General features: G+C 47.1%; 1 protein-coding gene across 1 annotated transcript in view; it reads left to right on the top strand.

Annotated features, from left to right (window-relative positions):
• Window positions 1–1,242: 1,242 nt before the first annotated feature.
• The window catches only part of PLEKHG4B (pleckstrin homology and RhoGEF domain containing G4B), an 86,800-nt gene continuing 72,801 nt past the window's right edge, over window positions 1,243–15,241 (top strand). Inside the window, exons 1-2 of the mRNA XM_042998256.1 lie at window positions 1,243–1,247; window positions 1,686–1,747. Coding sequence (XP_042854190.1) covers window positions 1,709–1,747 — 39 coding nt within the window. The 5' untranslated portion in view covers window positions 1,243–1,247; window positions 1,686–1,708. The remainder of the gene's footprint in view (window positions 1,248–1,685; window positions 1,748–15,241) is intronic.

The raw sequence follows: 15,241 nt of genomic DNA, 5'->3' as shown, positions 1-15,241 counted from the left end.
CGGGCTCTGCTTTCCTTTTGCACAACAGATGTGGAAGAGTGAGCTTCACAGGCTCCAAAACCTCCAGTAAGAGTGAGATTCTGGGGCTGCACCCTGACCAGGCATCCCGGGCACTGTCAACCTCCCCTAAGGCCAGCTTCTGGATCCTGGAGGAGCTCACCAGGGACAAAGTCGCCTGCTCTGGAGACATGTCAACACTCCCGAGCTCTGTCCTGGCCGGTGCTTTGGGACCACACAGGTTTATAAAGCATGGTCCCTAGGGGGCGCCTGGGTGGCTCAGCCGGTTGGGCCTCCGACTTAGGCTCAGGTCATGATCTCACAGCTCGTGAGTTGGAGCCCGGCATTGGGCTCTGTGCTGACAGCTCAGAGCCTGGAGCCTACTTCGGATTCTATGTCTCTCTCTCTCTGTCTCTCTCTCTCTCTCTCTGCCCCTCCCCTGCTTGTGCTGTCTCTCATAAATGAATAAATGTTTAAAATAATAATAATAATAATAATAATAATAATAATAATAAAGCATGGCTCCTATTCCTGAAGCATCATGGGCAGGACTCCCACAAGGAGAGCAGGGGAGAGGAGGATGAGGCAGGGATGGTTAGGGGGCTTTAGGAATAAAGGTCCCCAAGTACTGAGACAGGGCTGGAGGTTCCAGGAGGTAGAGAAGATGATTGAGGCAGGGGACAATCAGAAGAATTCAAAAAGGCCAGTGTGATGGGTGAGAGAGGGCAACTCATCCCTGCCCTCGTTACCTTTCTTTATTCTGGAACCTGTGGCCAGGAGTCTCTCCCTCCAAAGCTGCTCATTTCTCTGAACAACTGAACTTTATCCCTAAATGAGCACATTTGTCCCGCATTGGGTGGGATGAACCAGTGCCCATGTTTCCAGTGAAGGCACAATGCAGGGTTAGAGACCTGACTGGTTCTTGTGTGAGACAACCCCCCACCCCCAACGCCAATGCGGCTCCCCCGGGAGAGCATCCCCTCAGCCAATGTGTTCACTTGGACGGGAAGAGAAGGCTAGTCCATCTATGCCAGTGGAAATCAGGTACGAGTCTGTCTACACTGGGGGAAATCCGATGCAGCCACTGGTCTGAGAACACTATTCCAGGTCCCGAGGCTTTGTGAGAACAAAAGTAAAAGCAAACGCCCCGCCACCCCCACTCCCACCCGCTTCGGAGGGAGGAGCCCCGCGCCCCCGCCCCCACTGCCGCCCAGGTGAGGGCACTTGGGCCTTGGGTCCGCCTGCGGGAGGTGAGAGCGGCTCCCCAGCCCCGCAGGCCTCCCGGCCCCTCTGCCACCCTCGGAGTGGAGAGGGTCGGCCAGGGGAGGGGGCCCGCCCCGCAGGGAGGGGGGTCTGCCGGCTGAGGGGGTCCGCCTCGTACGGAGGGTGTCTGCAGGGGGAGGGGCTCCGCAGGTGGAGGGGGTCCGCCCCGCGGGGAGGGGCTCTGCAGGGGGAGGGGGTCCGCCTCGCGGGGAGGGGCTCTGCAGGGGGGGGGGGTCCGCGGTGGGGGGGGGGTGTCTGCTCCAGGCCGGGGGGGGGGGGGGCGGGGGGGTTTCCGGGGAGGGGAGGGGGTCCGCCCCGCGGGGAGGGGTCCGCCCGACTCGCGCCTCCGGCTCCGGCGTGGCGGGCGGGGCGCCGGGAGAGTCGCGCGCCGGACAGTGGCCTTTATGGGAACGTTTTCCTCCGAGGTCGGGACAAAGGCGGCGCCACCATGGCTCTCAGCGCGGCCGACAAAGGCTCCGGCACCAAGGTAGGGTCCGGCCGGTGGGTGGCAGGGAAGGGGGTCTGAGGGCCGCCGCTGCCGGGGGGAGGAAGCTTTGACTCTTCGGTCACCTGAAGATCGGTTTAGCAAACTTTCGCCTTAACCTCATGAATATTTCTGAGAAAAGTGTGGTTTTCGAGACAGGTCTGCAGGGCTAGGCTCTGAAGGGAGTGCTGGGGGGGGGGGCGGGGGGGGGGGGCCTAAAAGCACCTGTGCAGTGGTTGCTGTAGTCTCGTTATTTATTAGCTGGGCACGGAGGGCGAACCGGCCAACTAGGGCGCTCAAAGACAAAGAAGTTGTGCTTAAAGAAAATACCGATTGATTTGTCGGTTGGAACTCCGTCGATTTCAGTAACGAACGTAGTCGAGGAAAACAAGAGGGGCCTTTCAGCTTTGGAAAAGCGTGAGACACACGGCTTTGTATTTCTTCGTGCGAAATGCAGAAAGTGTGCTGGGTTTGTCTCCCCTTTTTCCTGTGAAGCTGGATTACAGAGTGTTTGGTGTAATAATTACACTCTACTCCTGTTACCCACAGCACTTCGACTTGAAAAGTTTAGTTGATACTTTAAGGTGTCTAATTAAGAATTAAAACATATAATTAAAAAATTAAGTTAAATGCAGTTGAAACTGTGCATAATTAATAGCTTACGAATCTGCTGTGTTAAACTGGCTGAGCTTTAGGCGGCTGTGGGCGCTGGGGGTGGGGGGGCTTCTCAGCTTCACGGAGGGATTTCAAAGTGGACAAAGTGAGATTCTGCTTTCCGTCTCCCCGAACCTGCTTCAGATTCACGGGATCTCTGGGTTGGGAGGAACTTCAGATGTCCCTTTTGCTCTCAGTAGAAATACACTCAAATTCTGAAACAGTTACCAGCAACACATTTCCCTTCCTGAGGGACCCGTGTCCGTGTTGTGTGCTGGACGTCCGACACTGAGGTAATAAACCCACTCCTGACCCTGATGCGACCCCACGTCTTGATCTCACTGTGCTTTGGGGGACAAGTGGATGGTCCAGGTGGGCCTCGAGAGGACGGCTAACCTGTGGCACCCAGGGCAGGCCTCATCGTTTCATCCCATTCGTGCGGGCCTTGTCTGAAATGGCCTCTGTGAAACGTGGACCCTTGTGTCTGTGTCATCCTTTGCTGGTCTCCCATGAGTACTTTCTTACTTGTAAAGCATCCCAAAAATGCCAGGCTAAGGAAATAAAGTCGGCCCTGAATTTGCCCCCAGGCTCTCTGAGATGTGCGCTCACTGGTTGTATCATCCAGCCAAACACAGGAAACCCCAGATTCCCAGATCTCAGAGTTTTTTTGTGAGAATAATTCAAGCCCCGTTCACACGCCACCGCCTGCCTCCCTCCCTCCCTCCCTCCTTCCCTCCTTCCAAACAGAGCTAATGTGCGTTCTCTCTGTGTTTGAACAAAAATAAAAATCACTCAGAACCTGCTAGTCACCCATTCTACACCGAGAAGCAGCCCTGAAGCAGCGCGGGTTTCCTCTCCACACAGCTGTGCCCTGAAGCAGTGCACCCCTGCTCAGGATTCACCCTCCTGCCTTGTCAGCTCTGGGCTCCTTTTCCTGTATCCCTGCACCCCTGGCAGGGCCTGCCACTCAGTCGGTGTGTACCTAGTGAGGCAGGGAATGAAGAGAAGGAGGTGGGGGTACAGAGGGGTGGGCTGAGAGGCGGCAAATCCTGGCCTGCATGTGTTGATCCTGGGGCACCTTGAGAACCTGGGGTCCCCTGAGCAGAAGGCATCCATGATACCCATCTACCCTACAAGGGGCCAGGGAGGGCAGGTGCCTATGGGGTGGGAAAGAGACTCTGGACCCTGGCCTGGTGCCTGGAGAGCAGTCCTGGGACCTTGGAGGTTTGATGTGCACCCACATCCGCCCTCTATTAGCTGTTGCCCTTTGGCCTTGTAGCTCGGCCTCTCTGAGCTTCAGTCTGTTCATTGAAAGGAATAATCACAGCCTGCCTACCTCAGAGCACCATATCGGTTTACTTTAAAAATGGATATGTAGATGCTTCTTGAAAGGTAACCCAGCTCATCATTCAGCTGAATGTTCCTAAGTTGAAGGCTTCTTCTGTCCTTAGAGCTGGGATACCTTTTCAGGTGTTTCTAGGTGCCTCGGTTCACACCTGGGCCCAAATTCTCGAAGAGCTTTCAGATACTGTTAGACAAGTATCTGACCTTACAGAATTTTCCCCAAAATTGATAAAATCAAATTGTGGCTCAGTTAGTTGAGCGTCTGACTCTTGATCTCAGCTCAGGGTTGTGAGTTCAAGCCCTGTGTTGGGCTCCATGCTGGGCGTGAAGCCTACTTAAAACACAAAAACAAGCAAACCCCAAAACCAAACAAAAACAACAAGAAAAAAGATACTTTGCAGTAAATTTCTTCTACGTGACTTTGAAACATCTGATGTTTCTAAACCCGCGAAAGGGATGAAATCTAAGGCCTACAACAGTTTGGGACATAAATTAATTTGAAATTCGGCACTCGAGTTGTTCAAGTCAGCGAGGTGGCAGGTATGTGCACCTGCCCCACAGAAATGTTACCTGCCTGTAGCCCTGGACCCAGAGACACCCAGCCTCAGTAGGTGTCACCCTCAGAAAGCTCCCCTGGTCATCCTGCCTGCACCCCTTCCACAGCCACACACCCCCAGCACCTTTCCTGCTTGGCTTCACTATACTAGGGCCTCCGTGGGAGGGTCTGAACTAACCTCACCTTGTGCCTCACCTTTGTTGACCGCCTGTCTCCCCAGGCAGTACCGACTTTGCTTCATTTCACTTGCTTCTCTGGTGCTTATAATAGTGCTTGGCTTGAAGTCGGTGCTCTACAAATGTTTGGCACGTGGTGCTTGCCCACCCCCTCTTTTGAAGCCCATTTTGATTCCCCTGCCCAGCCCCAACCTCCTGTGGGCCACACAGATACAGAGCCTACCCTGTGGGATTCCTGTCTACTGCTTCGCCCCTGACCTAAGCTAACATCACTTCCTGGGACTTTTGAGAATGAAAACAACCACCTCAGAGGGAGCAGCTGGGTTACAGTTGAGTCTGGGAGACCTTGTCTAAGTGTCAAATGGTCAAAGCAGGTCCGAGACAGTTATAGGGAAGGCTTGACAAGACCCCATTCGAGGTAATGAATGTGTTCTGCATGTGTGTTTTGGGGTGGGGACAGTGGTGCACGGAGCAGAAGAGAAGAAATGCCTGAGTTAACTTTAAATGAACAGAAGGGACAGCCAGGAGAAGGGTGACCCGCCCCTTCATTGTCAAGTAGAGGAACCACGGTTTGGTAGACAGCTTTGACCCAGAATTAGCCACAGGCCGGTGTTCTTCCCTGGAGAGTGAAGAGGGCAGAATGACTCTGGGATCTCTCCGGCTCTGTTTCCTGCCAGGATGGGACATAGGGCAGTGTGCCACCATGGCAGAGGGCTCGGTGACTGGGGATGCATTCTGTTCAGCCAAGTTCCAGTCCTGGTTTCCCCACTGAGTGAGCAGGCAGGCAGGCAGGCCCCTCCATCCTACCACCTTTAGGACAGGGATGACAGTAGTAGCATAATGTGCTTAAAACAGTGTCTGGTATATAGTAAGTGCTCGATAAACGTTGGCTATTATTCTGGGATCCTATGATAGAAAGGGAGAGAGATTTTCCTAAAAATAAGAGATGAAAAAAAGGTTTTTTTGTCTTTTATCTTTGAAGTCCCTTAAGGAAAAATATCCAATGAAGTTATCTTCAAGGTATGTTGACACTCAAAGATATCACCGAGAAGAGGAATTACAATTATAATTATTTTAATAATATAATTGTCTATTTTTTAAAGAAACGTCTTGTGGAAGTGACAAATCAATAGGCCATGAACTCCACTTGAAATCAAGGGTCCTGGAGCCCTCCCTATGGCTTATTCAGAAAGACTAAAGAAAACGTAACTGGGATTTATTCAGCCTAGCACACCACACTGGGTAACAGAGTGAGCATTTAGTTCTCAAACTGAGAACACATTTGCATGTCCAGAGACTCTGACCTTCTGAGACCACAACCCAGAGGATCTCGGTGACCAGTGATGCAGGCAGAATGTAATCTCTCCCTAAAGTACAACATTTAAGTAGGAAAGCACATGGGAGAGTTGGTGGGGTAGGGCAACAACAGCAACAAATGACAACAGATACTAGCACAGTTTCTGAAAAGTTCTGGAACTAATTTTTTTAAATACTATTTTGAGGTGAAATTCACATAAAATAAACTGTTTCAGAGCAAACAATTCAGTGGTATTTAGTACGTTCCCAGTGCTGTGCATTCCACTACCTCTGCCTAGTTCCAGAACATCTCCATACCCCAAGTAAAACCTCACACCCATGTAACAGTTTCTCCCTGTTCCAGCCTCTCCCATCCTCTGGAACCACAAGTCTGATTTCTCTCTCTGTGGACTTGTCTACTCTGAATATTTTGTATAAGTGGAATCATATAGCATGTGTCTTTTTTATTCTCAAATACATATAACATACAATTTATATGTACTGACTGTTAGTCCTCACAACCCCTCCATCCTGTGAATCTGAAACTCTGTCACTGTTAAACAGTGGCTCCCGTTCTGCCACCACCCCCAGCCCCTGCCTGCTGACGTTTTACATTCTGTCCTCATGGTTGTAACTACTCTAAGGACCTTATACAGTATTTGTCTTTTTGTGATTGGCTTATTTAACTTAGTATAAAATCCTCAAGATTTTATCCATATTGTAGCATATGTCAAAATTTGCTTCCTTTTTAAGACTGAATAATATTCTGCTGCATGGATATACCACAATTTTCTTATCCATTCATCTGTTGATAGACATTTATACTGTTTCCACCCTTTGGCTTTTGCAAATAGTGCTGCTATGAACATGTGTTTACAAGTTTTTGTGTGTAAGATATTTTCATTTCTTTGAGTATATTTCAGGGTCATATGGTAATTCTGTGTTTAACTTTTTGATGAACCACTGAACAGTTTTCAACAGTAGCTGAACCATTTTACATATCCACCAGTAATGTATGAGAGTTCCAATTTCTCCACAGCCTTACCAACAGTTGTTACTTTCTTTTTTTTTTTCAATTATTATAGTCATCCTAATGACTGTGAAGTGATATTTCATTGTAGTTTTGGTTTGCATTGCCCTAATGACTACTGATGTTGAGAACTTTTTACATGCTTGTTGAAAAAAAAAGTCTATTCAAGTCCTTTTCCCATTTTTAAGTTGGGTTCTTTATCTTTTTGTTACTGTGTTCTAAGAGTTCTTTATATATTCTGGATATTAGACTCTTATCAGATGTATGGTTTGCAAATATTTTGTTCTATCTGTTGGTTGTCCCTTTACTTTCTTGATAGTGTCCTTTGATGCACAAAGTTTTGTTTTTTAATTTTTTGATGTTTACTTATTTGAGAAAGAGAGATAGAGAGAGAATGAGCAGGGGAGGGGCAGAGGGAGAGAAGGAGACACTGAGTCTGAAGCAGACTCCAGGCTCTGAGCTGTCAGCACAAAGTCCATTGTGGGGCTCAAACCCATGAACCTTGAGATGATGACCTGAGCAGAAGTCAGAGACTTAACCGACTGAGCCACTCAGGTACCCCAAAGTTTTTATTTTTAATGAGGTCCAGTTTATATATTTTTTTCTGTTGTTGCTTGTGCTTTTAGTGTCATATCTAAGAAATCATTGCCATCTGCAAGATCATGAAGATTTACGTCTATGTTTTAGCAGTTTTTTGATTTTAGTGCTTATATTCAGGTCATAGATCCATTTTAGTTAATTTTTGTATTTGGTGTGAGGTAAGGGTCCAACTTCATTCTTTTGAATGGGGACATCCACTTTTTCCAGCACCATTTGTTGAAGAAATTATTTTCTCCTTCTTAAATAGTCTTGAAACCTAGGTTGGAAGTCAACTGGCCGTAATTGTGCAGGTTTATTTCTGGATCTTCAGTCCTTTTCTGTTCTGTGTGTCTGTCTTTATGCCAGAATCACACCGTTTTGATAACTGTAGCTTTGTAGTGGGTTTTGAAATCGGGAAGTGTGAGTCCTCCAACTTTGTTCAGGATTGCTTTGGCTGTTCAGGGCCCAGTGAAATTCCATATGAATTTGAGGATTATCTTTTCCATTTCTGGGAGAAAAGGTCATTGCAATTTTGAGAGAGATTGCATTGAGTTTGTAGACTGATTTGAATAGTATTAACATTTTACCAGTATCAAGTCTTCCAATCCATAAACCTGGGATGTTTTCCCATTTCTTTAATTCCTCCCAACACTGTTTTGTAGCTTCCAGTGTTCAAGTCTTTCATCTCCCTGGTTAAATATGTCTTAGGCAACACTCACCACTGTTATTCAGAGCAGCACTGGAAGTCCTAGCCACAACAATCAGACAACATAAAGAAATAAAAGGTGGGGCGCCTGGGTGGCTCGGTCGGTTGAGCGTCCGACTTCGGCTCAGGTCATGATCTCACGGTCAGTGAGTTCGAGCCCCGCGTCAGGCTCTGTGCTGACCGCTCAGAGCCTGGAGCCTGTTTCGGATTCTGTGTCTCCCTCTCTCTCTGCCCCTCCCCTGTTCATGCTCTGTCTCTCTCTGTCTCAAAAATAAATAAACGTTAAAAAAAATTAAAAAAAAAAAGAAATAAAAGGCATCCAAAGTGATAAGGAAGATGTAAAGTTCTCATTATTTGCAGAAGAACTGCTATGCTATGTACAGAAACCCTGAAGACCCCACCAAAAAACTACTAGAACTGATAAATGAATTCAGTAAGGTCACAGGATACAAAATCAATGTACAGAAATCTGTTGCACTTCTGTACACTAACAATGAAGCAGCAGATGGCCAACACACTGATGTTCAACATCACTTAGGGAAACGTAGATCAAAACCACAGTGAGATATCACCTACACGTGTCAATGGCTCAAGCCAACAACACAGAAAACAAGTGTGGGTGAGGATGTGGACAAAAAGGGAACCCTCTTGCACTGTTGGTGGGAATGCAAACTGGTGCAAGCCACTGGAAACAGTATGAGCTTCCTCAAAAAATTAAAAATGGAGCTACCCTATGACCCAGCAGTTGCACTACTAGCTGTTTACCCCCCAGAAATGGAAACATTAGTTCAAAGGATATGTGCAGCATTGTCTACAATAGCCAAACTATGGAAGCAGCCCAAGTGTCCATCAATTGATGAATGGATAAAGAAGATGCAGTATATATATACAATGGAATATTAGTCAGCCATAAAAAAATTATGAAATCTTGCCATTTGCAATGACATGGAGTGAGGAGAATAATGCTAAGCAAAATAAGTCGGAGAAAGACAAATACCATATGATCTCACTCATGTGGAATTTAAGAAACAAAACAAATGAGCAAAGGGAAAAAAGAGAAAGAGAGAAACCAAGAAACAGACTCTTAACTATAGAGAACAAACTAATGGTTACCAGACGGGAAGTGGATGGAGTGAAAGTAGGGAATAGGGATTAAAGAGCATACTTATCAATGATGCAAAAAATAAAAAATAATAAAATGAAAAAAAAAAGTATCTTAGGCATTTTATTCCTTTTGGATGCTATTATATACTGGAATTATTTTCTTAGTTTCATTTTTGGATTGTTCATTGCTAATGTATAGAAACACAACTGATTTTTGCATGTCGGTCTTGTACGCTGCAACTTTGCTGAACCCATTTGTCAGTTCTAGGTAGGTTTTTTGTGGATTCTTTGGGATGTGCTATATATAGGATTGTGTCATCTATAAACAGAGATCATTCTACTTCTTTATTTCTAATTTGTATGCCTTTAATTTCTTTTTCTTGCCTAAGTGCTCAGGCTAGAACTTCCAGAACAGTGTTACATACCAACAGGGAAAGTGGGCATCCTTGGCTTGATTTTGATCTTAAGGGAAAAGCTTTCAGTATTTCACCATTGAAGTTAGCTGTGGATTTTTATAAGTGCCTTTTATCATATTGAGAAAGGTCCTTTCTACTCCTAGTTTTCTGGAAATTTTGATATGAAAGGGTGTTGGATGTTGTAAACTGCTTTCTGTATCATTTAAGATGATCATAGACTTTTTCCTTGGTTTTATTGATGTGATATTTTATATTGATTATTGAACCACACTCGCATTCCTGGGATGAATTCCACTTGGTCATGGTGAATAATACTTTTAGTAATGCTGCTAAATTTGGTTTCCTGGTTTGTTTATTTGCTTGTTGGTTTGTTGTAAGATTTGGAATGAGTTTTATAACTCTGCTTTTATATTCCTTTTTTTTTTATGTTTATTTATTTTTGAGAGAAAGTGCTCATGCGCTGTGAGCCAGGGAGGGGCAGTGAGAGAGGGGGACAGAGAATCCAAAGCAGGTTCTGTGCTGACAGAAAGCCCAATGTGAGGCTTTAACTCACGAATTGCGAGATCATGACCTAAACCAAAGATGGACACTCAACCGAGCCATTCAGGTGCCCCTATAACTATGCTTTTAAATGTCATTATATTGTACGAGATATATCTTAAGAAAGCAAGTTTTGAAATGAGAAATGATCTTTTTAAGAAAAAAAGTTTGTGTCAAAGGCAAACATATGAAATGAGTAGGAAATCTGCAGAAATTTGAAACCAGTTTTTAAGACTTCAAAATGTAACTGACTGGAGAAAAATAGTCAATAGGAGAAGGTCTATGTGAGGTTAATCCATGTAAAACATTTTGGTAGTGCCTGACACTAGAACCATCATGTTGCCATTGTGGGGCGTAAAATCAGGCACGCAGACAGTGCTCGCTTCCCCCTTAACATTACAGTTTTCTTGTCTTACAGCCCCTGCTGGCTGTCAGCCAGGACATAAATCTTTGTATCCTTCACCGTGTTTAGCACATGGTAGGTAATCAATGAATGCACTATGGTGTTCAGTGTGGAGAGGACAGTGGGTGCCTCTGTGAGCACCTTTTTTTTTTTTTTTAAGAGAGCACGAGCGAGCATTGGGGAGGGGCAGAGAGAGGAAGAGAGAGAGAATCCCAAGCAGGCTCTGCACCAGCAGCACAGAGCCCAACTTGAGGCTCAAACTTATGAATCGTGAGATCATGACCTAAGCTGAAACCAAGAGTTGGACGCTTCACCGAGTGAGCCAGACACCCTCTGTGAGCACCTTTCTCTCTCTCTCTCTCTCTCTCTCTCTCTCTCTCTCTCTCAAAATAAATGCATAAACTCTAAAAAAAAAAAAAAAGGGGAGGGAGAGAAAGAGGACAGACAAGGAGGGAAGAGACAGCAGAAACAAGGGGTTGATTGATCAGGACCAATGGCCACGTCACTTATTATCCAAATTGGATCGCTTTGAGGGGAAAAGAAACGTAATGCCAGGACCATAGGTGAAAAATCTGGGAAATGCCGGATAGGGTTGCTAGCCTAACTTGGGTGCTCCTGCCTTCTGGCGACAGCATTCTAAACAACGGGGGTAGGTCCCCACTGTGGGTGGAGGTTGATCATAGACTGGGTGCCCTCAGTCCCGCTGTGCGTGCCTCTGAGCCAGACTGTGCAGACGTGCTGGCTACAGAAGCCACTAGCAGAACTGCCGTGTGGAGCCAACCGGCGCCCCACCGGCGGGTGTGGATGCACCCTGTCCTCATGTCCCTGCATACTCATTGTGGCCTTCCCAGGTCCAGGCTCCTGTGTGCTGGGCCAGGCCACCGCTGGGAGTCACGCCTCTTGTCAGTGGTTTCCCAGTGTGCACCAGCACCTCCTTCCCTCTGTCCTGCATTCATCGCTCATGCTCCAAGGGCTCCCTCTGTTCGGGATTCCAGACGTTGGTAAGCCACCTGCTGTGCCCACTCTGAGTGTGGTTTTGGGCTCCAGGCTCCAGCCTTATCCTTAGACTCAAGATGCCCAACTGTCTTGTCCAGTGTATCCTTCTCTACCCCTCTCTCAGGCACCCGTGTGGGAAACCTCAGGGACCTGTTCACGTCATGTACAGCCATACTTGCCAGACGACTTTGCCTGGGGCCACTGAGCTTTGTGGGCCAGCTCAGTGGTGACTTCCTGAGTCAGGGAGACAGTGAGAAGTGTGATTTAGTACTCCAAGTGCATCCATCACAGGTTTCTCATTAGAAAAGCTTGTTTGTTGTTCTTATCATGTATACAGAATTCACATTTTCCCCTAAAAATCCTTAAATTGTACTTAACCAAACTCCCAGTTACCTTTCCTTCCTGCACATCAGTATGGCCTCATCATATGTCCCTATGAAGCCTTCCTAGCCAGAACTTTCAAACTTGAAGCCTTCGTTCCACTCTCCTTCTGGGACAGGCAAAGGTGCTTCAGCCCAGACCCAGCACCAATTCCCGAACAACCTCAGCCCGGTGTCAGCAGTCAGCACCTGTCCCACTCAGACTAAAGATGGTCTACATCACAAAGTCCTTCAGGAAAAGTACAGGCATCATTTGTAACTTAAAAATATGTCTGTGGTTTTCCATTAACACCACATTAGAGCCTTCTCATTCATGGTTAAAATGAAATGATTTTAGGTAGCCGGGTGCCAGCTACCTTCAAGTCGTAATCAAGCTGAGAAACACTGACCATCTGAGAGAGACTTTTCTAGGATGCCTGTGCTCCTGTTTTGAAGAGCCCAAATCAGGCTGATTCCCAACCTTCATCACAGCTGTGGCTGGGCCCCTGCTCACAGGATGCTTTGGGGGAGATGTTGGGGTTGCATTTTTAAACTACTGGTACAAATACACAATGTCACACTCCCACCTACCACGTTTGTGCCTACTCTTCCTTTACTTGTATTGGAATATAACCGGAAAGTATAAAAAACACATGTAATTCGTGATATAGGTGGAGTCTGCTATCACAAGTACAACTCAGACAAATTGGTTTCAATCCTCCCTCAAGAGTACTTGGTTCTGTGTTGGAAATGTGCGTGAGAAAGGTGCGGGCAGGCCAGGTGTGCTACCTAAAGACAGATGCCAGGCAGATGCTGGCAAAACAGCTGGACTCAGACAAAAGGGAACTTACTGTGGTTTTGCAGGTGGTTTCTTTCAAGCAGTTTAACAGTAATGTGAAAACAAAAGGCCAACACAAAACTTGGAGGGAAGAAATCTGTTTTTCTCTTTATACATGAAGAGCCACACATCAGGTTGGGCTGACACATTTCAAGTGCGCTTTGGTTTCCTGCCAAAGGGTTTTCTGGGTAAATTAGGTGGGAAAGAATGGTTATGATCAGTCACTCCCCTAAAGAACTGCAAATAGGGGTTCGGGCCTGTCTACATGTGCGTTGTACGTAGCTCCCTCGAGCTCTGCTGTGGGTCAAGGGCTCGATGCAGGACTCAATGTGGGAAAGTCAGGTTTGGTATAGTAATTAGGACTGAGGGACATCTTCAGGTTGGCATAATCTTTTCTGGTCTTGCCACAGTTGGACGGAACAAAACTCTTTCTTGCAGCTGAAGTCACATTTCAGCATGAGGGAGCCAATCCGCATTGATTGAGGTAATTGTCGCTCTTGCACACTCTTTATCAGGCACCCTCAAAGGGCTAAATTCAGTCAAAATGTCTCAAGAACCAACATTTCATTCTCAGTTTGCATTCTGTATTAAAAAGTAAAAAGCTTTAATGTTCTTTTAAGATGAAATATGTTCTTACCTTTGTGGAATGATTGAAGTAGATTCATAGTATTCTTCCTGTTTTACAAACGAAGAAACCAGATATGCAGAAGTCTTGGGGACTTTGTCCTATGCCACGGTCAGTGTAGAACCCCGGGCGATGTTTACAGGTGGTGTCCCCCTGAACCTGCTCTTGCCTCGGGCCCCAGGATGCAGCTCACCACCTGGCCAGCGACAGCTCCTCTTTACCGGCACGTCCCCAGGGGCACCTCCGTCCCTTCCGGGGGTCTGTTTCTCATCCTGCCAGCCCTGTCTCCCTTCTTTCTGCTGCTCTGGTAGGTTTTCTTCCTCTCTATGCTGAAGGCAGGACCGTGTCTGTTTGTGCAATTACTGCAGGACTAGCAGGTGAGCAGCAGAGCAGGGTCACTCCCTGGTTGCTGCTGGCATGATGGGCTTCCCAAGCCAGAGCAGGCCTTGCTCTGGGACCTTGTGTTTGTGGTTGCCTCTGTCCTGGTAATGACCAAGTGAACATGTGACCCGTGGCAGGGACGGTGCTTGAGCTTCCCGTGTGCACCCGTAGTCACCTAATAGATGCTGGCATGAAAGGTGCATTTCAAGACTTTCACAGCTCCCTAGTTTGGGAGTGTCCTCGTTGTATATTAGGCTACTAAATGCAAAGGAGGATAATGAGGACCTTAAATGACTGCTTTTTTAATGCATTTGATGTTGAGAAGAAATTAATAACACCCCTAGAGACAGAGCCGCTGGGTACCACCCTCAATCACAGTCAATCACATTGACTGCTGCTCTCAAAGCACACATGGAATAAAGCTGTTCCTGAACGAAATCACTGACAATTAGTTGGAACTTGGGTGTTGAATCAGAAATGGTGGTGTCAACCAAGCCCTCACTCATCCAGCATCTTCATCGAGAGATGTAGCTGTTCTGGAGCCAGAGTCCCTGCAACTCATGGGGCAGCAGACAGGGAAGGAGGGTGGGGGCTGCCCCTTCATCCACCCACTCATGCCCCTTGGCTGCCTTGCAGGACTTCCTTCCTTAAGGGTGGGGTCAGCAAACTTTCTATGAAGGGCCAGACAGTAAGCCTAGAGGCTTTGAAGGACCATTCTCAGCTCTGCCTTTGTAGCACAGAAGCAGCCATAGGCAATGCATGGAATGAGGGTGTCTGTGTTCCAATAAAACTTCCAATATGGGCACTGACATGTGAATGTCATATAGTTTCCACGTGTCTGAATTAGTATTCTTCTTTTGTTTTTTTTTCCCGACCACTGGGGTCATGGTTTGCTGACCCCTGAGTGTTGCATAGAGACCAGCAGGGACAGAGGAGCTAGGGTGGTGCCAGGATATCCCCACACCTCCAGGTGAAATCCTGGATGCTCCAACTGGTGGTTAGAGGATGAAGAGGCAGCTTTTCCAAAGAACACCTAGTGGAAGATTCTGAGTGTGTCTGGTTGAGCGAGATTCCCTGGAAGATAAAACCTCCTCGGTTCTAGGCAGATTCTGACATCAGGCCCCCATAGGTAGGATGGAATGCCTAGTGACAAAAGTGCATAATTAACATAGACTTTCAGGACTGGGTGTCTCTGCCCATCATGGGAGTCACATGTGCAAACATGGTGTAAACTGTGAAGTGCCGTCTCGTTTACCAGTTCTGGCTTTACGGTGGGGAGGTTTGGCAGCCACACAGCAAGCAGGTGTGTCAAAGCCCTGCTGGGTGCCTGGGAGCCAAGGTGCTCAGCACTCCTGTGCCCTGGTTCAGAGGCAACTCGTGGAAGAGGGCCCGAGGGGGCAATAGCCCAGCAGCTGGGCAGCCATGACACCTCCATTGTCCTGCTGCTGACTCAGTGTCCTATCTGGGGAGGATTGGTTGTAGAAACATTTGAGA

Source organism: Panthera tigris, chromosome A1, assembly GCF_018350195.1.
Source record: "Panthera tigris isolate Pti1 chromosome A1, P.tigris_Pti1_mat1.1, whole genome shotgun sequence".
Lineage (NCBI taxonomy): Eukaryota > Metazoa > Chordata > Mammalia > Carnivora > Felidae > Panthera > Panthera tigris.
Note: the sequence above shows the minus strand (reverse complement) of the source record. Positions and strands in the feature narration are given on the sequence as shown.